The 25,705-nt window shown below is 41.7% G+C and overlaps 1 protein-coding gene across 1 annotated transcript in view; it reads right to left on the bottom strand.

The window, feature by feature from the left end:
• Positions 1–1,997: 1,997 nt before the first annotated feature.
• Positions 1,998–25,705, bottom strand: part of LOC139581959 (ATP-sensitive inward rectifier potassium channel 12-like) — a 49,324-nt gene continuing 25,616 nt past the window's right edge. The window contains exon 2 of the mRNA XM_071412150.1: positions 1,998–8,015. Within this exon, the coding sequence (XP_071268251.1) occupies positions 6,527–7,828 (1,302 nt within the window). The 5' untranslated portion in view covers positions 7,829–8,015 and the 3' untranslated portion in view covers positions 1,998–6,526. The remainder of the gene's footprint in view (positions 8,016–25,705) is intronic.

The raw sequence follows: 25,705 nt of genomic DNA, 5'->3' as shown, positions 1-25,705 counted from the left end.
TTGTCAGGGATTAATCGGCAGGATACACCAGCAGGTTTAGGCACCAGATTAGGCTTCACGCTGACCCATGGCACTGCTGCACTCTGGCTGTCATGGGAACTATGGAGGTGACATTACATCATCATCACTAATCTAATCTGATTGGTCTGAAGATGTTGTTTTTTTGAGAGAAGAATATTCCCATTGATCCTTCTGTACATACTTGGATTTAACACACACATGTAACATGTTTACACACGCACGCACACACACACACACGTACACATAGACAGAGGCCAGGATTCAATCCCATCGCAGATTATAGGAATTTCAGCTTTTAAAGGCAATGTTCCTGCTTTTGCGGAGATCGCAATTCCAATAACCGAGATCGGATTGAATCCTGGCCACACACACAAAATTGGACCACATACAGTACCAGTCAAAAGTTTGGACACACCTACTCATTCAAGGGTTTTTCCTTATTTTTAAAAATGATTTTCTACATTGTAGAATAATAGTGAAGACATCAAAACTATGAAATAGCACATATGGAATCATGTGGTAACCAAAAAAGTGTTCAACAAATCAAAATATATTTTATATTTGAGATTCTTCAAAGTAGCCATCCTTTGCCTTGATGACAGTTTTGCACACTCTTCGCATTCTCTCAACCAGTTTCATGAGGTAGTCACCTGGAATGCATTTCAATTGACAGGTATGCCTTGTTAAAAGTTAATTTGTGGAATTTCTTTCCTTAATGCGTTTGAGCCAATCAGTTGTGTTGTGACAAGGTAGGGGTGGTATACAGAAGATAGCCCTATTTGGTAAAAAACCAAGTCCATATTATGGCAAGAACAGCTCAAATAAGCAAAGATAAACAATAGTCCATCATTACTTTAAGACAGTCAATCCAGAACATTTGAAGAACTTTTGACTGGTACTGTATTTCAACTGCTGTGTCTCTGTATGCACGAACGCACGCACGCACGCACGCACGCACGCACGCACAGTCAAGGTCAAGCCACCGAGCTTTATGGAGAGGTGGTTATACTGGCAGCTGGTAACTGCCCACTGGACATACACTGGTTGAATGAATGAAATGACGTTGAACCAATGTGGAATAGATGTTGAATTGACATCTGTGCCCAATGCCAATAAGGGTCTGTTCAAATGTATGTACTATGTAGGGAGTAGGGTTCCATTTGGGATGAAACGACGCCAGGTCAGCGGAGTCAATCACCACCTTCCGGAGACACCTGAAACCCCACCTCTTTAAGGAATACCTAGGATAGGATAAAGTAATCCTTCTAACCCTCCCCCCCCTTAAAAGAGTAAGATGCACTATTGTAAAGTGGTTATTCCACTAGATATCATAAGGTGAATGCACCAATTTGTAAGTCACTGGATAAGAGCGTCTGCTAAATGACTTAAATGTAAATGTAAATGGATGTGACCGCTGTGTTATTTCGTTGTTGGCCCAGCTGTGGCATTTTTTTACCCCATATTTTCAGGCGTCGATACATAACCCTGATACATAGCCTTTTGAAAAATAAGAAATGTTTAATTTGTTGGAAATATACACGCACACACACACACACACACACACACACACACACACACACACACACACACACACACACACACACACACACACACTTTATCCCATAGCAGATTACACTTTCCATTTATTACTCAAAGTCGATTAGTCCTGTAGGATCAGGGACCTTATAAGGACTTACACATCAATCTATACTGTAACTGTGGATCCTCTCCACTTGAAAGTGTGTGTGTTGTGTGTGAGTAGGAGTCTCTGACTCCGTACCCCAAATTGCCAATCATAAATCACACCTGTCTCTCTCTTTTCTCTCTCCCTCTCCCTTTTCTCTTCTCTCTCCATCCTTCTCTCTCACTCCTCTTCTCTTCCCTCTCTTCTCTCCTCTTAACTCCCACACTTCTTTCTCTTCAGTCACATCACAAATGATTATGTCAATGAGAAAAGAGACACAGTTAAAACGCAGTTACATTTTGTAATTATATATATTTTTTTGATGATTTATTAAAGTTTTCATCGTTTATTGTTCATTGAAATAAACCAAAAGGTAGGAGAAAAATATATCAACAACAACCCAGTCAGTGTAATTCAGCATCTCGGGCTCGTTCAGAGAGTGGAAGACGTCCGATAGAGGTCAAAGTTCAACCAGTCCATCCAGTCGAGTCAGTTACCGAATCCCTTCTCCTTTCTGAAGATAAATAGCAATTAGTTTTAATCAGAGACTTAGTGAGCAGCTCGGACATCTCTTATATCTCCACAACTTTCTGGTTGGTATCATCTGATGGCTTATGTTAATGATATTTTAAATCTAGATTTAGAGATTATAGATCAGTAGTTATGACGTGCTAAAAGCTCAGTTTGAATGCAGTTTCAGTTTGTATCTTCCCCCCAATTCCCTCTCCTCATCCCCAGGTTTTCAGTTTCAGTTTGTGCTCAAGTATCAAGCTAACTCAAACCCTTTCCTCATCCTCCAAGCATATTCAGAGATATTAAGAAGAAAAACCAGCTCACCAAGATTGATATAAAAATAGAATAGTGTTGATTTATGAAAATAGTGAGCAAGTAAGATTCCACTGCACATAGACAGACTGCCCTATCTACGGACCCATATGGGAGTATTACTAAGAGTCATGGATAACTAAGTCTAAGTCACAAATGGCACCCTATTCCTTACATAGTGAAATACTTTTGACCAGGGCATAGGTAGTGCACTATATAGGGAATTGGGTATCAAAAGTGTTAATTCGACTCATTAAATATCAATGGTCATCCACTACCCTATGATACCGTAGATAAAGCAGATGTTGATGATGGTTTTGCATCTCTATGATCGCCCATTGCCATCATTATTACGGAGACGACACCTGCTACTACGACAACAGTAGTAGCAGCACGTTTCCCTTCAAAGTGCACTACTTTTGACCAGGGCCCAAAGTTGTGCATGATATATCGTGCCATTTGGACGCAACCAATCTTCCTTGCCATGTGTTTACCTTCCCAGAAAGCTAAATAATGTGATGCTGTAGAATTACCAGCCAGTTCACCCGTGACACCAGTCAGTAGTCGACATATATCAATATCTGATATGACGTGGAAACTGGCCACTAGGTGCAACAGGGAGCACCGTTACCTTCAAGTAGGTTTTGGTTTTGTTTAGATATTGTAGACAGGGATGGTGGGTAAGCATATGCATCTGCTGTCAAAGGTTGCATGTTCAAATTCAGTGAAAGAAAGTTGTTTTTAAGTTTTTAACTCCACAAAATGTGGAGTTAATGTCTAAGTACACAATTTGACATTTGGAAGAACTTAGAAATTGGACGTTTGAGAGACATGGATGAACGTCTAATTCTGACGTGAGACTGTGAGAGCTAGTTTAGAATTACAATGTATTGATACTGTTCTCTCCATTCCACATGAATTATTATGAACAAAACGATATAGCCGCACAATTTAACAGATCAGATAGTGTGTGAATTACACAAAGTTCTGAAACAAAACAAAAAAATCAACAATTACTTGAATATTTCGTCAAACCACTACTCCTCCAAGTTCATTAGCCATCTGACTGGCATCCATCCAACATTGCTTTTCAAAAGGTGATGGCCATTCTATACAAGACATTTCTATGTCTCTAATGTCTACTCTATGAAAGATTGCCACAAAAACTATTATAGGCTATATAGTGAGTTACTTTGTGCAGTAGGAGGGACAAGGACTTCTGGTACTCTACAAAAATATACTAGAAAACAGTAACCTGTTTGACCGGTCTGTGGATCCTCCATACAGTGTCCTGGGGCTCTGTTGGGTTTGTAGGGAGGACTGAGGGTGCGCCCTTAATGGCACCTTATTCTCTATGTACTGTAGTACTCTATTTTACTTTGCTCTACCAGAGCAAGAGCACCATAGTAGACTATATAGGGAATAGAGTGCCATTTTGGATATCGCAACCTGACACATACAGTACATGGACGAGTATTGCTCAAGCTCATGCACTAAAACCAGCTCTATCTGGCTCTGACTACACAGTCCAGTACACAACTTTGGTTTAGGTTTCATTTGGGAAGAAGAGTCCCGACGGGTAGTTAGGGCTTGAAGCCAAAGTTTTGTGTTGCTTGAAAGTGTTGAAAGAAAAGAAGCATCAGGAGGTCTATTTTGGACCTATCTTCTGTCTATCGCCAAGGGTTTGAATAATAAGAGTCAGTTGATTGGATCGGATACAACATGAGAGGTTCTGATACACGCCCACAAAAGCCAACAGCAAGCTTCACCTTGAGAATAATGCTTATCTGAATGGACCTTGATAGACAAGGCGTATTCTGGATAGCAGGACTGTACAACCCAGTTTTAATTTAACATAAACCACTGTAGTACCACCATACACTTCTTGATTCCCGTTCAAAACTGGAGTAGCATAAATTGGTGTAAGTTAAACAGTAGTAACCTAACCTAAGAGAGTTTCTGATCTACTACCATAATACTGACAAATTTCCAAATCTGTCAGGTGTACACTTACTGTTGTGTTGAACCTAAATTAATGACCTGTCTTGACTCTATAGTATTGTTTTCGTGTTGTTATTAATTTTCACTCTTCTTTAAAAAAAACGGTATCTAAGGTGCATAGTTCAGATATGAAAAGCAGAAAGAACAAGGATTGCATCACAAATGGCATCCTATCCCCTACACACCTATAGGGCTCTGGTCAAAAGCAGTGCACTATGTAGGGAATAAGTACTATGGGTTCTGGTCAAAAGTGGTGCACTATGTAGGGAATAGGTACCATTTGGCACTATTTCCCACCCAGAGTTTTTCTAATTCGTGGTGACAAGTTTTGCAGGCAGTAATCTATTTCTACAACACATTTAATTTATTAAATTATGTTACATATTCCCCCCGTACTGTAATTAGACATGTTCATTTCTCCAAGTGCTGCCTGTCTGCAAAGAGCCCTTGTGGGAGAACAGGTCGCTAATGTAATCCTCTTTTGTCTCTCTCCATTATTCTATTTCTCACTATTTCCTCCTTTGGGTCTGTTTAGGGATGTCCAATGGTATCTCCTCTTTAAGCAACCTCATGGCCGTGTTCATTAGGGCACACAACGTTTCAAAACATATGCAATAGTGAACAAAAATTTGCGGTTCCTGTTTTAATCTGTTTTTATTCCCTTTTGGTGCCTGATGAACATGACCCATGTCTTGATTGATGTCTCTTCAGCCAATGTGATGACTGGAAGGAGATGTAACAGTGCAAATTATATACCCATTTTTAGTACCGTACCATACTTTATTCCCACTTTTCACTTATTTCCTCTGTTTTAAGGTTTTTGGTAAGACTGTCTGTCAGTAGGTCAATTCTACAGTTCTATATTATCTGGTCTTTAACCTCAGTCACCCAGCCAACTCCCATTTTAGTATTATCAGCTGAAATGTAGCCTAATATACAGCTAAGGCTACCGCTCTTTTGTTAGCCAATCTTTTGCTTTTGTGCGGTGGCTATTGGGTTAATTTGTTTGATTTTCAAGTGTAGCCGAGTGTAGCCCCTTAATGCAGTGCTTTGTTCTATTTGTGCTAGATTTCGGTACGAGCTAACCTGTAACTGTGCTTTATCAATGCCTGGTCTGCCGTTCAGCTGTGTGCAATAACTGGAGCTGTCTAAATCAATCAGATTCCCTGTTCAAAACAAATAAAGTGGTGGGGTGCAATTGCTAGAGAGTGATTTAGACAGCAAAACATAGTGTTTTGTTCACTTGATAGTAAATTGTGCCCACTAATTGTTTTCTATACAGATTCCCAGTAATATAACAAAATCTACTTTCATGCTATCAATTGTTCACTTTCTAAGGGATTCAAATTGCAAAATACACAACGCAAACGTATGCATTTATGCATTTTATCACTGTATTCTTCCAATTTGAAGTTTATATTTCATATTTATTTCAAATAGCTAATTAGCAGCAGGCAATGTTTATGGAAAGCACCTTTAAAACTACAGGTGTGCATATATAAAATGTTTAACTAAACAGCAGTAGGTATCCAGTGTTTCTATTTCCAGCACACTCTGCCTCTTTGACTCTGTAAACTACAACATAGGGCAGTTGTAAGAATCCCCCAAAATCCCCTCTTGATCTGTTGAAAATACTTCACACACTCAACTAAGAAATCAATATATATTTTTTTATAGCTAAGATATTATTTCCTAATAGACAATGAATATTGCATTATATAAAGCTCCTACCTCAAACCATCTCATGACCAAAAGATTTAAAGTTTTCTTAAAGAGAGAGGGGTCTTTTTTATGACTGTTCCTGTTACTCCATGCTATGAGCAAGCATGGCTGTTTCAGAGTGATTTCCTCCTTCCTCATGGCTGTAGCGTGATGCGAACACATAAGTCATGGGTTTCATATGGCACTTGCATTGCTCTGCATGTATTCACATGGAAAACAACCCGCTAGAACTGAGTTACAAGAAAACTATTTTGAAAGGTCAAATGTCAAAGGTCATATCTCTGATTCTCTACGATATGACCTCTGGTCTAGGCTGACGGTGGCCTGCAGTCTCTCCAGCTCTGGCACCCTGTCCCCATCCTCCTCCCCCTCCTCATCCTCTTCCTCGTCCTGGCTGATGAAAGCCAGCTCATTCTCATAGCAGAAAGTGTTGGCGGTGGGCGTAGGATCCTTGTCCTCATCCTCCATCTCCGCCATGTCCTTGGCACTGCACTGGGGGGTGGATGGCACCTCAAAGGTTTTGTGGAAGTGAGCGTAATCCACTTTGTACTGGCTCTTCTCCTCGAAGACGACAGGCTCGAAGCGGTGACCCCACAGAATCTCTGAGGACAGGTAGGAGCTGCGAGCTTGCGCTGTCATGGCTGTGGCTTCCACCATCCCTTCAAGTATCACCACTATCTCAAAGTCGGACAACTCCAGGTCCTGCTTGCTGATGCCAAACAGGGGGCTCTCCTCATCGATCTCGTGCACAATGGTGAGCGGAGAGACCAGGAAGATGCGGTCAATGCCCGTGTCATACCCTACGTTGATGTCGATCTGGTCCAGGGGGATGTACTCACCCTCCTCTGTGATGCGGGGCTTGATGAGCTGGGCCCGGACATGGGCCTCCACCATGTGGCTCTTCCTCAGGTTGCCCACCCTCCACATAAGGCTCAGCTTCCCATCCCGCATGGCGATCACTGCATTGTTGCTGAACAGTAGCGTCTCTGCACGCTTCTTAGGCCGCGCCATCTTGGCTAAGATGGCACCAATCATGAAGGAGTCGATGATGCAGCCGAAAATGGATTGGAAGACCACCATGAAGACGGCTGAGGGGCACTCCTCCGTCACGCAGCGGAAGCCATAACCAATGGTGGTCTGTGTCTCCACGGAGAACAGGAAGGCGGCCACAAAGCTGTTGACCTGCAGGACGCAGGGGGTGAAGTTATCGTCTCCACCACCCGGGTTGTCCATATCTCCGTGAAGCAAAGCGATGACCCAGAAGGCCAGGCCGAATGCCAGCCAGGACACCACGAACACCAGTGTGAACATCAGGAACATCCAGCGCCAGCGGATGTCCACGCACGTGGTGAAGATGTCCGACATGTAGCGCTGCGACTTCTCGTCCATGTGCGAGAAGTGCACATTGCACTGGCCGTTCTTGTTCACGAAGCGGCTGCGGCACTTGCGGCGCGTCGTGTGGATCTTGCCGTTACCGAAGCCGTTGCCCATTGTGACGGAAGGCATGGCACCGAGACGCAGGCCTTCTTCCTCCGAGGACACAATGCTGTAGCGGTGCGCCCCGACCACACTCATGACCAAGTCAGGCTCAGCCAGTGGGGCACCAGAGAGTCGCTGCTCCAACTCAACAGTCAGAGTGGTAGTCGAGATGCGGGAAATAGCACTGGGGATCACAGGAAATGGGCATAGGCAGTTCCCCCCTGATGCCAAAACAGATCTCTGTCCAAGTGGCCAAATGGGTCCTAGACACACCCTTCCTGACCTGAGGAGAGAAGAGAAGCCAGAGGTTAGTGTACTACACACAGGATCCTGATATTATCTACTGTTTGTATGATAAAACAATTAATAAACTAAATATCTAAAACATTGATGTGTATTCTATGTGCAACACTTCAATAAAAACTAAGCTATTACACGCAGGCCATGTTAAACAACACCCCTCCCATTCTGCCTCAAAGACTCTTCTACTCAGTGGATTTTGGCTTTATTTTAAGCAGTGTTTTATCACTACAAAGGTGTAGTGTGTAGTACTCCGTCACTTTGGGCTCGGTGCGCCTTAGCAGCAGCAGATGTTGCTAATTAAACCAAGTTCACACTCTTTCTTGTGAAAATTGTAAGCAGCCATTCAGCTGGGATCCTGGTTTTTAGGCTTATAATAGTCGTTTTTAAACTCCTCAGTAAACTAGGTTTGTCTCCCAAATGACACCCTATTCCCTTTTATAGTGTACTACTTTTGACCAGGCCCCATAGGGCTATAGTCAAAAGTAGTGCACTATATAAGGAATATGGTGCCATTTGGGAAGCATCCTAGATCTAAACAACAGATTCATTTGCTTCAGGGTTGGGGGTTCAATGCCATTTGAACTCAATCAATTCATCACCAATGTTTTTATTCAATTGGGAACTGGCAACAATTTTCACTATGTATGTTTTTATAGTCCTAAAATTGAATTGGAACTCATCTTCTGAATTGAACAATACAACCTTAGATGTGGGGTTATTATAGATAAAGTAAGACCCTTTGTACTGTAACTGTAGTAAGCTAATAAGGCATTTATAAGTGACATTCTTTAAGAACCAATTGGTATCTTGACCCATTAATGGACCTGATTTAGGAGTAACCTCCCACCACCACCCGTCATCAGCACCCCCTGGTCTGGCTCTGGCTGTACTGTAGTCTAGTGGCTGAGCAGTGTGATTTGTCTCTCTAATAATAGCTGCCAGTCACGTTGAGTCCCCTTTTCCACAGCTCAGGCTCTGAGAGCTCACTGTGTTCTGAGTGCGTTTCTTTTCAACACAAGTACTGTACAGACCATTTTATTTCAATGCATCTCCAGCACAGTTCATGTCAACGCAACTAAGAAGCTAGTTTCAATGATACAATGTTTTGACTCTTAGGTGTTCATCAGGTGCTGAAGATGAAGACAGAACTGATACCATATTGCAGTGAAATGTTAGTGACACAAAAAGTAGGTTATGGCATATGGACCACATCGTTGTTGATTGACCTCCTAACTAACATGCACCTCTCTCATAGTCTCTCTCTCTCTCTCGCTCGCTCTCTTTCTCTCTCAAGTCTCTCTCTCTCTCTAATATTGCCACATGGTGCGTTTGGCTCAGTGTAGCGACCAACCAGTAAACAGGAGTTGCCGAAAGGGAACCTGATTTGCTGAGGTATTGTGGGATGGCTCAATGTAAGAGAGTGGTAAAAGCCATCACCATGGAAACAAGTCACCGCGCCGAGACTGAGGTCTGCTGAGATTGGGTGCGCGGCATAGCAATACCTACAGTAAGATGTGTTAACTTTGGGGGCTGGTTTGATCGCAGGTGTGAGGTGGTTTGTAATTTCCTAATGTTGGTGGATTGTTGTGGTCTCAGTACACAGGTAACTTAAAATCATCCAGGGGCAGTCTTTCCTTCCTGCCCTCTTCACTATCTCCTCCTCTCCCAGAATATAGCTGTAAATCTTTTTTTTTTTAACAGGAATAACTGGCCTGGCCTGTCTTGGTGTCTTGCCACCCAAACTTAAGTATTTCTGGTTCACTCCAGGTGGCAAAACAGTCAGAATGCCATTTGGAACGCAACCCATGTACAGAGAAACCAGCCAACAGCGAGATAGATTGAGGAAGATTAGATGGAGAGGGCTAGTGATGGTGAGAGGGAAGTACTGTAATGGAACACAGAGAAACCAGAGAGAGAGAGAGTGAAGAGGTGAGAAGAAAGGATTAGAAAAGGATAGAGGTCAGGGAAGACAGGGGAAGCACTGTGGAAGGACACAAGGAAGACGGAAGGGTAGAGAAGGAGGCAGAAAACAGGGGGGACCCTTAAGATTGTAGAAGGGAGGGAGAGGGAGAAATGGATACTGGTCTAAATATAGCTTGTCTGTCTGTTTCGTCAAATGTCTGCCAAGAAATGACTCCGCTATCTCTCCAATAACCAAAGAAAAACCCTCTGATGCTGTCACCGTGGTTACTGCTCTCATCTTGTTCTGTACCTACCTGCCGATTAGACATTTCAGTATAATTTTACTTCATTTTACTGCAGTTGGCGAAATCAGGGTCACATAGAGTGTTTCTTGGTAGTCTTAAACAAATCTACTTTTAAACAAAAGTGTACACCTCACACACATGGTTATGGGCAAAAAAAACAGACAGCATGTCAGATATAGAGTTGAAATGTATTCAATTTTGAGTTTGCATCCTAATATTACACTTTATATGCATCTCAGAAGATTGAAATAAAACAAAATTGTTTAACATAGAAACACAGGATTTTCCGACACCCGCAATTTTTTTACTAAATTAATTCTGAAATTCTGAAAATATTAATAAAATTTGACCCATGAGGCCACTGGTAATTTTACTACAGGAAAGGGCTAGAGCCAACAGGTACAATGCATTATGTTGCCAGAAGAGGCTTCCATTTTACGGGCTCCTAACCAATTGTGCTATTTTGTGTTTTTTTTTCGCGTTGTGCGTAATGTTTCTGCCACCGTCTCTTATGACCGAAAAGGGCTTCTGGATATCAGAAAAGCGATTACTCACCTCGAACTGGAGAAAGATTTTTTCTTTAACAAGTCGAACGCAAAGGATTTACTCGAGATACCCGACCAGGCCCAAATACCCATCATTCGCATGAAGAGAAGACGCCGATACAGGGGACGCAGGTCAGGGTGCCATGGGAGAATTCATTGGTGAGTGGGTAACGCGCCTCTACCATCCGTCCTATTGGACAACGTGCAATCATTGGAGAATAAACTGAATGAGCTCCGTTCAAGACTATCCTACCAACTGGACTTAAAAACTGTAATATCTTATGTTTCACCGAGTCGTGGCTGAACGACGACATGGATAATATACAGTTGGCTGGTTTTTACGTGCATCGGCAAGACAGAACAGCTGCCTCCGGTAATACAAGGGGTGGTGGTCTGTGTCTATTTGTCAATAACAGCTGGTGCTCGAAATCAAATATTAAGGAATTCTCTAGGTTTTGCTCACCTGAGCTAGACTATCTCATGATAAGCTGTAGACCACACTATTTACCAAGACTTTTCATCTATATTTTTCATAGCTGTCTATTTACCACCACAAACCGATGCTGGCACTAAGACCGCACTCAACGAGCTGTATAAAGCCATAAGCAAACAAGAAAATGCCCATCCAGAGGCGGCACTCCTATTGGCCGGGGACTTTAATGCAAGGAAACTTAAAACCGTTTTACCAAATGTGCAACGAGGGGAAAGAAAACTCTAGACCAGCTTTACTCCACACACAGAGACGTGTACAAATCTCTCCCTCGCCCTCCATTTGGCAAATCTGACCATAATTCTATCCTCCTGATTCCTGCTTACAAGTAAAAACTAAAGCAGGAAGTACCAGTGACTCGCTTAATACGGAAGTGGTTAGATGACTCAGATACTAAGCTACAGGACTATTTTGCTAGCACAGCCTGGGATATGTTCCGGGACTCATCTGATGGCATTGAGGAGTATTCCACATCAGTCACCGGCTTCATCAATAAGTGCATCGATGACGTTGTCCCCACAGTGACCATACGCACATACCCCAACCAGAAGCCATGGATTACAGGCAACATCTGCACTAAGCTAATGGGTAGAGCAGCCAATTTCAAGGAGCGGGACTCTAACACGGACGCTTATAAGAAATACCGCTATGCCCTCAGACAAACCATCAAACAGGCAAAACGTAAATACAGAACTAAGATGGAATCCTACTAAACCGGCTCCAATGCTCATCGGATGTGGCAGGTCTTGCAAACTATTACAGATTACAATGGGAAGCCCAGCCGTGAGCTGCCCAGTGGCACAAGGCTACCAGAGAAGCTAAATAACTTCTGTACGCACTTCGAGGCAAGCAACACTGAAGCATGCATGAGAGCACCAGCTGTTCCGGACGACTGTGTAATCACGTACTCGATGTGAGCAAGACCTTTAAACAGGTCAACATTCACAAGGCCGCAGGGCCAGACGGATTACCAGGACGTGTACTGCGAGCATGCGCTGACGAACTGTCAAGTGTCGTCAATGACATTTTCAACCTGTCCCTGGCCGAGTCTGTAATACCTACATGTTTCAAGCAGACCACCATAGTCCCTGTGCCCAAGACCACCAAGATAACCTATCTAAATGACTACCGACCAGTAGCACTCATTTCTGTAGCCATGAAGTGCTTTGAAAGGCTGGTCATGGCTCACATCAACACCATCATCCCAGAAACCCTAGACCGACTCCAATTTGCATATCGCCCCAACAGATCCACAGATGACACAATCAATATTGCACTCAACACTGACCTTTCCCACCTGGACAAAATGAACACCTACGTGAGAATGCTGTTCATTGACTACAGCTCAGCGTTCAACACCATAATACCCTCAAAGCTCATCACTAAGCTAAGGACCCTGGGGGACTAAACATCTCCCTCTGCATTTGGATCCTGGACTTCCCGACGGGCCGCTCCCCAGGTGGTAAGGATAGGTAAGGGTAGGCAACAACACATCTGCCACGCTGATCCTCAACACAGGGCCCCCTCAGTGGTGTGTGCTTACTCCCCTCCTGTAATCCCTGTTCACCCATGACCAAGTGGCCAAGCACGACTTCAACACCATCATTAAGTTTGCCGACGACACAACAGTAGTAGGCCTGATCACCGACAATGATGAGACAACCTATATGGAGGTCAGAGACCCGGAAGTGTGGTGCCAGGACAACAACCACTCCCTCAACATGATCAAGACAAAGGAGATGATCGTGAACTACAGGAAAAGGAGGGCCGATCACGCCCCCATTCTCATCGAAGGTGGCTGTAGTGGAGCAGGTTGAGAGCTTAAAGATCCTTGGTGTCCACAACACCTAAAAACTAACATGGTCCAACCACACCAAGACAGTCGTGAAGAGGGCACGAGAATGCTTATTGAAAAGATTTGGCATGGGTCCTCAGATCCTCAAAGAGTTATACAGCTGCACCATCAAGAGCATACTGACTGATTGCATCACCGCCTGGTATGGCAACTGCTCGATCTCAGACCGCAAGGCGCTACAGAGGGTAATGCGTACGGCCCAGTACATCACAGTGGCCAAGCTTCCTGCCATCCAGGACCTCTATACCAGGCGGTGTCAAAGACTCCAGACACCCTGGTCATAGATTGTTCTCTCTGCTACCACACGTCAAGAGGTACCAGAGTGCCAAGTCTAGGTCCAAAAGGCTTCTTAACCTTTTCTCAATATAGGGGGTGCTGTTTCCACTTTGGAAAATATCGTCTCCAAATTAAACTGCCTCATACTCAATTCTTGCTCGTACAATATGCATATTATTATTACTATTGGATAGAAAACAATCTCTAGTTTCTAAAACCGTTTGAATTATGTCTGTGGGTGAACCAGAACTCTTTCTGCAGCGAAATCCATGACAGGAACTGCGAAGGTCTGAAAACGAGGCTCTGTTCTCAGATCAGTTTAAAACTCTGTATGTATCCTATGGGTCGACATGAACTGCACCCGCCTTCCCCTGGATGTCAGTAACCAATGAGAATTGGAATGGAGTTTCTAGGCAGATCTCAGACCTTATAAAGCCCCAAGGAACGAAGGGAGCTCTCTTTTCGACGTTCGTCATTGCGCAAAGCAAGACCTCAGGATGGCATTTTGAAACGCTCAGTTATCGGCCTTAGATATATCCGTCTGTAATTTAATTCGATATAGGTGTTAGAAACATCATAACGAAGTTATTTTAAACCGAGTTATATCAGTTTATGCGAGTATATTGCTATTTTCGGAATTTCCTTAGTATTGCGTTTTGAGGATTTGGGCATGTTGTGGCCACATAGCTATAGTTAGCTGCTAATTCCGAAGTTGAAGACGACGTTTTACAACCAAGCAACGATTATTTTGGACAAAGGACAACTTGCCCAAGATTCTGATGGAAGCTCGTCCAAAAGTAAGAGCTATTTATGATGTTATTCCGTATTTATGTGGAAAAATGTAAACGCATTTGTCCGCCATTATTGCGGCACTAGTCTGGCTGTAACGCACACTGTATGTCTAGTAACGTTAATTTTAAAAATCGAACTCAGCGGTTGCATTAATAACTAATGCATCTTTCATTTGCTGTCCAACCTGTATTTTTTAGTCAAGTTTACGATTATTTATTGATTAGATTAGGTGCCTTTCCAAGATGGCGCCGGCCAGAATGCATGACCTGTTGCCACTGATCACATTGTATAACCACGATTTGTGCTGCTAAATATGCACATTTTCGAACAAAACCTATATGCATTGTGTAATATGATGTTACAGGACTGTCATCTGATGAAGTATATCAAGGTTAGTCAAAAATTATATATCTTTTGCTGTATTGTTACGATCGCTAACCTGTGCTGCTGGTAAATTGCTTGTGTTTCTGGCTATTGTGCTAAGCTAATATAATGCTATATTGTGTTTTCGCTGTAAAACACTTAAAAAATCTGACATATTGGCTGGATTCACAAGATGTTGGGCTTTCATTTGCTGTACGCTGTGTATTTTTCAGAAATGTTTTAAGATGAGTAATTAGGTATTTGACGTTGGTCTCTGTAATTATTCTGGCAGCTTCGGCACTATTTCAGATTGCAGCTGCAATGTAGAACTGTGATTTATACCTGAAATATGCACATTTTTCTAAAAAAACATATGCTATACAATAAATATGTTATCAGACTGTCATCTTATGAAGTTGTTTCTTGGTTAGTGGCTATATATATCTTTATTTGGTCGAAATTGTGATAGCTACCCATGCAGGAAAAAAATGGTGGGAAAAAAAAGTTGTGTCTTTTGCTATCGTGGTTAGCTAATAGATTTACATATTGTGTCTTCCCTGTAAAACATTTTAAAAATCAGAAATGATGGCTGGATTCACAAGATCTGTATCTTTCATCTGGTGTCTTGGACTTGTGATTTAATGATATTTAGATGCTAGTATTTACTTGTGACGCTATGCTAGGCTATGCTAGTCAGCTTTTTTTACTGTGGGGGGTGCTCCCGGATCTGGGATGCGTAGCAGCTGCTACCCCCAAGCCATAAGACTACTGAAGAGCTAATGAAATGGCTACCTGGACTATTTTGTATTGACCCCCACCTTTTTTTACGCTGCTGCAACTCACTGTTTATTATCTATTATCAATGTATAGTCACTTTACCTCAATTACCTCGACTACCCTGTACCCCCGCACATTGACTCGGTACCGGTACCCCCTGTATATAGGTCTTGTTATTGTTATTTTATTATTGCTATTTTATTTTTTACCTTAGTTTATTTAGCAAATATTTTTCTTAACTCTTATTTTTCTTAAAACAGCATTGTTGGTTAAGGGCTTGTAAGTAAGCATTTCACGGGAAGGTCTACACCTGTTGTATTCGGCGCATGTGACAAATACAATTTTATTTGATTTTGATTTCGGTTATGATGTCTGTGTGACCCCTTGTAATGAATCATAAGAAACAAATTATGTTTTAGTTGTCATAGAAGACTTGGTAAACAAGTTATGTATTATAGCTTGAAAACATGCTTAAAAATAATGTAATGTTGCTCTCTACAGATATAAAATATAACTCAAGCGCTATCTGCATGAGAAAATAAGTATTTGTCAGAGGCCCACCCTGAAATGTAATGCATTACGCACATCTTACAGAGTGAGAATTTAAGTCCATTACACTGTCCCTGTGCAACACATAATGTTACCCAAAGTTAATATGCCTCTTCTTTGTCAGTGAAACCGTGAGATAATTGCCATCTGAACCTGATCAGCCATCTGAGATGGCAGAGTCACACAATATGCAGAGGCTGCACTATTGCCAGATGACTCGCAGATCATATGAAAGTTTTAATGCCACGAATAGACACACGGCGGTGTTAGATGTTACACAGTAGAGGGACAGGACAGGAGTTGGAACATCTTCAGAGGGGAAAAAACATATATTAGTCTGTCTGGCCATTGAAACAAGGCTGGTTAGACTAGTTTAGATCAGGCCTTGTACATAATGTCACTTTTCTCTTTAATGCTTTTCAGATGAAGTGGGGCTGAATATTGTCTATAATGTACACTGAACATGTATTAATTAAACACTTTACATTTCATGTCATTATTGAAAGCCTGCTGGTTCCAATTGCAATGAAATTATCACAGAGTTAGTGGGAGAGGAATAAAATAAATGAGAGCTGAACAGAGGAACACACACACACTTTCAGAGCGCCCTATGGGCCCTGCTCAAAATACGTGCTATTTGGGACACAGGCTAAGTGAGTCAGAGAGCACTGTAGAGAGAGACATCTACTGTGAGATGATTCAGCACATAGCCAATTGTAATCAGACCTTTATAGCTGATCCCCCACCCTCGACTTATGTGACCCACTGCCTGACTGGCTAACAAACACACTCCGAACTCTCAAAACAACACAAACGTTCAAACACAGAGACAAAGACAGACAGAGAGACGAAAATACAGACAGACACAGAAATGTGTGTCCTTCCATGATTATCTCCTTGGTATTTATGACTATTATATTTCAAGAGGGTCTTAAAGTCCAATGAATGAAGTCCGTGCCAAGACGATCTCGTTGCTGTAGTTTGGTTTGACTGACATGTAGTTACAGACATTTAGGCTACCTGTCTGCTTTCTGAATATTCACAGCAAAGGTATAGGGTCAAGTGAATTTCATGATCTACAGAATTTACTATTATTTTTACTGCATCTTTTGAATGTACTGAGTTGAAATGAGAGGACCTCATAATTCCCAGCTTTGATCTATACTGAAATCAAACTCCCAGAGCTGTCAGCATGCAGACGGGACACCACAGGTGTGTGTGTGTGAGTGTTTCACAACGTTCGTAGTAGAGTATGTATGAATACTCATCTGACATGGAACAGAATGCACAGACTACAGGATGGAATAACATGGCTATGTGAACGTTGTGTGGCTCTTTCTCATATTTGTCTCATACCACATTCATAGCCAATCCAAGTAAAATGCTTACAGTTAGAGATGAATTATCACACAATTTGGAAACTTGGAAACTATCAGAATTCTGTCTTCCCTAAACACAATTAAAATTATTTGGGTGTTCTGTAAGATTTCAGTAACCCTTTACTTGACACCCAGCATCAGAACACGTTATGCCACCGTCATAACCATGTCATAATTTGTCATAACAGCTGACATAACTTGTCATAACCTGCTATAACTGTCATGACACATATATTTAGACCTGTTGTGACATGTATTGCGTTATTTTATGGCTGGTTACCACATCTACATAAGAGTGTCAAAACCTACCACAAAACATTGGGCCATAACACCATTCCATTACACCATAGCCTACATGTCAAAGGTATGTTAATGTTAAATAATACTTTTTTTATTGACCATGTTAAATTGTCATTGTAATTGCGCACACATTGATGTCAGACATGCACCTACGACACGGTTATAACCGTGTCATAATGTCTTATGACATTGGGTGTCAAGTAAAGTGTTACCAAGATTTCTAGAATATAGACTGATGTGAGTATAGTATTTGTTAAGCCATGTTATAAAAGTGGTTTATTTACTGTACACAAACAAACACATACTCTCTCTCTCTCTCACACACACACACACACACACACACACACACACACACACACACACACACACACACACACAACTGTGCAAGAGAAAGAAAGGGGCGTACAAAGAAGTACGATTACAAAAGCATTTTATAATAATAATAATACAGTGCCGATAGAATGTCTACACTCCCCTTTGGATTTATTCATATTTTATTGTGTTACAAAGTGGAATCAAAATGGATTTAATTGACATTTCTTGTCAACGATCTACATTAAATAATGTCAAAGTGTGAAAACAATTCAGAATTTGATAAAAAATGAATGAAAAATAAACACTATTATATACTTTGATTGGATAAGTATTCACCCCCGAGTAAATACATGTTAGAAACACCTTTGGCAGCGATTACAGCTGTGAGTCTTGGGTAAATCTCATAAGAGCTTGGCACACCTGTATTGTACAATATTTGTTGATTATTATTTTAAAAATTCTTCAAGCTCTGTCAAGGTGACATAGATTTATCAAGCAGATTTAAGTCAAAACTGTAACTTGGCCACTCAGGAACATTCACTGACTTCTTGGTAAGCAACTCCATTATAGATGTGGCTTTGTGTTGTAGGTTATTGTCCTGATGAAAGGTGAATTCCTCTCCTAGTGTCTGATGTAAAGCAGACTGAAGCAGGTTTTCCTCTAGGTTGTTGCCGGTGCTTAGCTACATCCCATTTTTTTCATCCTGAAAAACTCCCCAGTCTTTGCTGATGTCAAGCATACCCATATAGCCACCACCATGCTTGAAAATAAGGAGTCAATTACTTAGTGATGTGTTGTGTTGGATTTGCCCCAAACACAAGGCTTTGCATTTAGGCCAAAAAGTGTATTCCTTTGCTGTGTGTTCTTGTAGTATTACTTTAATGCCTTGTTGCATACTGTACATATGCAAAAAACGGCTTCAGTCTGTATATTTGTATTCAGTTCAGAAGGACTACTGCATCTTTGTGTCTGGGTGATTTACTACATCATCCACAGCATAATTATTAACTTGACCATCCTTTAAGATATATTCAATGTCTGATTTGTTATTGTTACCCATCTACCAATCACTGCCCTTCTTTCTGAGGCTTTCGAAAAGCTCTCTGGTCTTTGTAGTTGAATCTGTTCTTGAAATGCAATACTTGACCGAGGGACCTTACATATGTTGAACTTATTATGTGATTTGTTCAGCCACATTTTACTCCTGAACTATATTTAATTTTAATTAGGGATCCAAGGCAGCAGCTACTCTTCCGTGGGTCCAAACACATCGGCACTTATATCACACATTAAACAAAAGATAAACACAGTACATCATACAATATTATTACACCACTACATATCCACAACATAAAATGTACAACACCACCATACAACAATATTACAATGTACGTATGTGTAGAGTGTGTGAGTGTGCATATCTGTATCTGTCTGTGTGTGTGTGTGTGTGTGTGTGTGTGTGTGTGTGTGTATATCTTCATGTCACACCCTGATCAGTTTCACCTGTCCTCGTTATTGTCTCCAACCCCTCCAGGTGTCGGTTGTTATCCCTGGTGTATATATCCCTGTGTTTCCTGTCTCTCTGTGCCAGTTCGTCTTGTACATTCCAAGTCAACCAGCGTGTTTTTCCCGTGCTCCTGCCTTTTCCATTCTCTTTTACTAGTCCTCCCGGTTTTGACCCTTGCCTGTTTTCTGGACTCTGTCCATTCTGCCTGCCCTGACCTAGAGCCTGCCTGCCACTCTGTACCTCCTGGACTATGAACTGGTTTTGAACTTTTGCCTGTCCACGACCATTCTCTTGCCTACTCCTTTTGGACTAATAAATATCAAAGACTCAAACCATCTGCCTCCCGTGTCTGCATCTGGGTCTCGCCTTGTGCCCTTATACTTCACATTCTCCGCTGTTCCATAAGGTGTATTTTTATCAGTTTTTTAATCTGATTCTACTGCTTGCATCAGTTAACTGATGTGGAATAGAGTTCCATGTAGCCATGGGTCTACGTAGTACTGCTCACCTCACATAGTCTGTTCTGGACTTGGGGATTGTGAAGAGACCTCTGGTGGCATGTCTTGTGGGTCATATCCGAGCTGTGTGCTAGTAGTTTAGACAGACACCTCAGTGCATTCAACATGTCAACACTTCTTACAAAAACAAATAGTGATGAAGTCAATCTCTCCTCTACTTTGAGCCATGAGAGATTTACATGCATATTATTAATGTTAGCTCTCCATGTACATTTAAGGGCCAGCCGTGCTGCCCTGTTCTGAGCCAATTATAATTTTCTAATGTCCCTCTTTGTGGCACCTGACCACACCACTGAATAGGTGTGACAAAACTAGGGCCTGTGGGACTTGCCTTGTTGATAGTGTTGTTAAAAGGCAGAGCAGTGATTTATTATGGACAGACTTCTCCCCATTTTAGCTACTGTTGCATCAACATGTTTTGACCATGACAGTTTACAATCCAGGGTTACTCCAAGCAGTTTAGTCACCTCAACTTGCTCAATTTCCGCATTATAACAATATTTAGTTGAAGTTTATGTTTTAGTGAACGATTTGTTCCAAACACAATGCTTTTAGTTTTGAAATATTGAACGTATTACTTGCCACCCATTCTGAAACTAATTGCAGCTCTCTGTTAAGTGTTGCAGTGATTTCACTTGCTGTAATAGCTGACGTGTATAGTGTTGAGTCATCTAGATACATAGAAACACTGGCTTTACTCAAAGCCAGTGGCAATTCATTAGTAAAGATTGAAAAAAGTAATGGGCCTAGACAGCTGCCTTGGGGAATTCCTGGATTATGTTGGAGAGGCTTCCATTGAAGAACACCCTCTGTGTTCTGTTACATAGGTAACTCTTTATCCACAATATAGCAGGAGGGTGTAAAGCCATAACACATAAGCTTTTCCAGCAATATACTATGATCGCTAATGTCAAAAGCTGCACTGAAGTCTAACAAAACAGCTCCCACAATTTTTTATCATAAATTTCTCTCAGCCATTCATTTGTGTAAGTGCCGTGCTTGTTGAATGTCCTTCCCTATAAGCGTGCTGAAAGTCTGTTGTCAATTTGTTTACAATAAAATAGCATTGTATCTGGTCAAACAATGTTTTCCAAAAGTTTACTTAGGGTTGGTAACAGGTTGATTGGTCGGCTATTTAAGGCAGTAAAGGGGCTTTACTATTCTTGGGTAGCGGAAATACCTTTGCTTCCCTCCAGGCTGAGGGCACACACTTTTAGTAGGCTTCCTTTGTTTTGTCTTTGTTTAGTTGGTCAGGATGTGAGCTGGGTGGGCATTCTATGTTATGTGTTTCTATGTTGGGTTCATGTTCAATTAGCCTGATATGGTTCTCAATCAGGGGCAGGTGTTTTACGTTTCCTCTGATTGAGAACCATATTAAGATAGGCTGTTCTCACCGTTTGTTTGTGGGTGATTGTTTGCTGTGACTGTGTTTGTTCACCTCACGGTACTGTTTCGTTTCGTTCGTTCGTTTGTTCCTGTTCGTGCGTTCATTTGTTTTATGTGTTCTCATGTTCAGGTCTGTTAACGTCGTTTATTATTTTGTAGTTTGTTCAAGTCTATTTTCGTCTTCGTTATTATTATAAAAATTATGATGGATTCAACCCAAGCTGCATATTGGTCCGATCCTTGCTCCTCTTCAGGCGAGGAAAACGACCGTTACACTTAGATCGAAGATATGGCCAAAAGGAGTGGCAATATCGTCCCCTATTATCCTAACTAATTTTCCATCCAAGTTGTCAGACCCCGGTGGCTTGTCATTATTGACATACAACAATCATTTTCCCCCTCTTCCACACTCACTTTACGGAATTTAAAATTACAATTGGTTGGTCTTGTTGGCAGCGATGGGCCCTGGTCAAAAGTGTACATTATATAGGATGCCATACACCTATGGGGACAAACACCTACAGTACTGTAAGTCCAGACAGTATGCTTCAGAGGCAACCTGTTCCATAACTCTGTGTACAAATGAGGGTATTAGGGCTCCCTTGTGCTTTTGGTGTGTGAGTCATGAGTCATGAGTCATATGTATTCAAGTTATGCCTCTTAGTAATATTGAAATTATAATTAGTAGCATTTAAATTGCGCTGATTCCTGGGTGTCCTATGAGTGTGAGAAATTGCTGTGTTCCAAATTGTCACGGTGGGTTTCCTTGGGGCTTAAAGATATTCATGGTTGAATGATACCTTAGTGAAGCATTGGGTCAGTCAGGACAATGCGAATAAACCTGGTCCCAAGTGTTGAGAATGTGCTCATTCCCTGTCTGTTTAGTTGTGTGAAGTCTTTTGGATACAGGAAGGACTGTGCAGTTGCGTCCCCTGGGACTTCTGTAGGAGACCCCTAGGGTACCTTGCTTGTCCCTTTCTCCTCTCCCCCTTCTTCTCACAGCACACACAGCCCATGGCCTAAATATCCACCTCTTCCTTCAAGCCTCACTTCCCTCTCCCCTCCCTGCACCACAGAATGCTCTGGATCTGGAATCCAGCTGCAGTGGAGGTGTTTTGACAATAGGGAGAAAGACAACACGGAGGGAATAGAAATATAATTACTAGAATGTAGTGCTGAGCGATTAACATAAATGTTGGTTAAGGGAGCACCTCTATAGAGATGAGATGTTGACTTGGAATGAAATAATAGTCATCAAATAAAACAACTGTAATATACACAATAACTGAAATTTTTTATTAAAGTAATGTGAATAAATGATGGTTAATAAGCGTAAAGGAATAATGGGCAGTCACTACCATTATGGGACTTTAATTCATTGTTTTATTCTGAGTTGTTACAGCATTCAACCCACATAATGCATAGTGCATTTAATGTTTAAAACAATTCTCCAAACCAAAATCGAAAACGGTGATTATTTAAAAAATACTCTAACCAAAACCTAACCGACCTCATCGCTCAGCACTATTAAATTGTTACCCGTTTAGACTTGAATGGGGATGTCTGTTCAAGTAATAGGAGCTAGGGTTAGGTTTATAGGGTTAGGGTTAAGGTTAGATTTTGGGTTTAGAGTTAGGGTATGGGTAAGGTAATGGTTAGGATTAGGGGTTAGGGAAAAAAGGATTTTGAATGGGACTGAATTGTGTGTCCCCACAAGGTTAGTTATATAAGACTGTGTGCGTGCGCATGTGTATTTGTGCACATGTGTACGTGTGTGTTTGAGCTGGGTGGATTGAGTCCGGATTAGGTTATTCCAGGCTTCAGTGATGTACGGTAGATAATCATCTGACTAGAGGAGCTTTAGTGTGCTGTTGTCATATTGCGGGGCTGTCTCTGGCTGGTCAGGACTTCACTCCTGTCCTTTGCGTCCTCTGCGCTTCCTGAATCAAACTACAAAGGTTGAATCTCAGTCTTTCCTCTGTCCTATCCTCAAATCCTCTCTTCCTTTCCTCTCTAGCCATTTAACTACTACTAGTTTCAGCCATTAAGTTAGTCAATCGAGATCTCCTCTTCCGTCCACAATAACATCAACAGCAGGGATGTAGACGTCAAAAAGGTGGGTAAACTCGAGGCAGATAAAATCTTATGACACATATAAGCCTAGGGGAGACAAAGACTGGCTGCACAGACCAATGAGACAGAGATCAGATAAAGGGATGAGATCAAGGACAGACTCATACAAATTACAGCCAGAGAACCACAGATTGAACGTGGACATTCGCTCTGTATAAATGTACTATTTCCATCTGTCCCTGTCCAGGTCTCCCACATAACAGAATGTTAATAATAAACAAATAAATAAATAATTACACGTCTCTTTGTCCCCCTTGGCATCCTTTCATCTCAGGTTTACCTGTGCCCAATCAGATGAGACAGCTGTCATCTTACTGTTCTCATATTCTGAAGCTACGTCCCCTACGGAACACTATTCCCTATATAGTGCATTACTTTCGACCAGGGCCCATTGTGCACTCTAGGAAAAAGGCTACCATTTGGGATGGAATCTGAATGTAAAACCTCCTGACAAACAACGCCGGAGGAGGATGACATCATGACACGTGCTGATCGGGGAAGGCATCCATATGCAAATGTAATGCTGAAGCAGGTGCATGTGATACGTTTAATAAAACAATAAACATGGAACGAGACAACATAGCAGTGGCGTCTTCACATAAACACAGAAACAATACTGACTGGGGAAAGAACCAAAGGGAGTGCCAGATATAGAGGAGGTAATAAGTGAGGTAATGGAGGTCAGGTGTGCCTCATGATGAAGTGCAGGTGCGCATAATGATAGATGCCAGGACCGGTGGTTAGTATACCGGCGACGTCAAACGCCGGAGGGGGGGAGCGGGAGTAGACGTGACAGCAAAGGACGGCAGGTCCCTGACAGACCAGACTGTCGACATGCCCATCACCAAACCAGCTCCCATGAGACCCAGCGGCGCTCTCAAAGAATCACCACGGCAACAGGAGAACAGTCAGGGCTGCTTGTTTGCTTGGCTATTTGTCTGAACAGCAGAATGTTATGCACAATTTTACATGGCCAATTTAGGACTTTAGGATCTCTTATCTGCTCTGCAAGATGGTCTGGAGAGAAATCTGCTCTAATATAACGCAGAGTTTTTTCATGTTTTATAAGACAGGATGGAAGTGGGGAGGGAGAACAGAGGGGGAGGGGCGAAGGAGCCAGAGGGGAGTGGAGTAGCTGGGCACACAAGACCCATTTGTGCTCTTTCAGTCCCAGTGAGTCTGACAACTGAGGAAGAAATGTTCTGCCACACTTTACTAGAAGGGGGTATGTAAGTATAGTGGCATCTCAACATCTCATAATGAACATGAATGTTTCCTTCAATTCCTTCATTACTTTCCTTCAATTTATTTATTGTAATATGCCTGGAGAGAAGAAAATAAAAGCATCCCTTTCATCGCAGTAAAATAAAGATAGAATAAATGCATGTCCAAAAAGTCACTTTTATTTTGACTAATGCTGCCAAGCTGTAATGTTAGGAATGACAATGATGTTGAATGAATGCGTCATCAACAAAGATGTGGCAACACTCACAGGTGCAATGAAAGGGGTTATCAATACCATCCTTTAAGTAAATAGTGTTAACTGAACATTACTCCTATGCATCCCTGCCTCCCATCCTACCCTCATTGTGTCAGTGGAACGGTATCTTTCCGTGTTGTGTGTTTGACAAACAGAGTTCTGATTTACATATCTACAGAGCCTACACTCTTATAATAAAGGGTTCCAAAAGAGTTCTTCAGCTGTCCCCATAGTAGAACCCTTTTTGGTTCCAGGTAGAACTATTTTGGGTTCAATGTAGAACCCTGTATGGAAAGGGTTCTACATGGAACTCAAAAAGGTTCTACCTGGAACCAAAGAGGATTCTTCAAAGGGTTCACCTATGGAGACAACCGAAGAACCCGTTTAGGTTCTAGATAGCACTTTTTTTCTAAGAGTGTATAAAAAGTCTACACCCCGTTGAACTTTTTTCACATTTTGTTGAGTTACAAAGTGTGATTGAAAAAGATGTTGTAATTGTTTGTTATTGTGCTACACAAAATACTACATAATGTCAAAGTGAAACAAAAATTATACAAATGTTTACAAATAAAATGACAAAAATAGTCGTAGCATAAGTATTCATCTCATAAAGAAGTGCAGTTTTTGGTAAATTGGTAACAATAACAAATCAGACATTGCCTTCAGAAAGTATTCATACCTCACTTGACTTATTCCACATTTTGTTACCACCTGAATTTCGAATGGATTAAATAGATTGCTAGACAGACAAAGACTTTCAAGCCGATTTAAGTCAAAACTGTCTTGGTAAGCAACTCC

Source organism: Salvelinus alpinus, chromosome 1, assembly GCF_045679555.1.
Source record: "Salvelinus alpinus chromosome 1, SLU_Salpinus.1, whole genome shotgun sequence".
NCBI classification, from domain to species: Eukaryota; Metazoa; Chordata; class Actinopteri; order Salmoniformes; family Salmonidae; genus Salvelinus; species Salvelinus alpinus.
The sequence above is the reverse complement of the archived record's forward strand: the minus strand, read 5'-3'. Positions and strand labels throughout refer to the sequence as shown.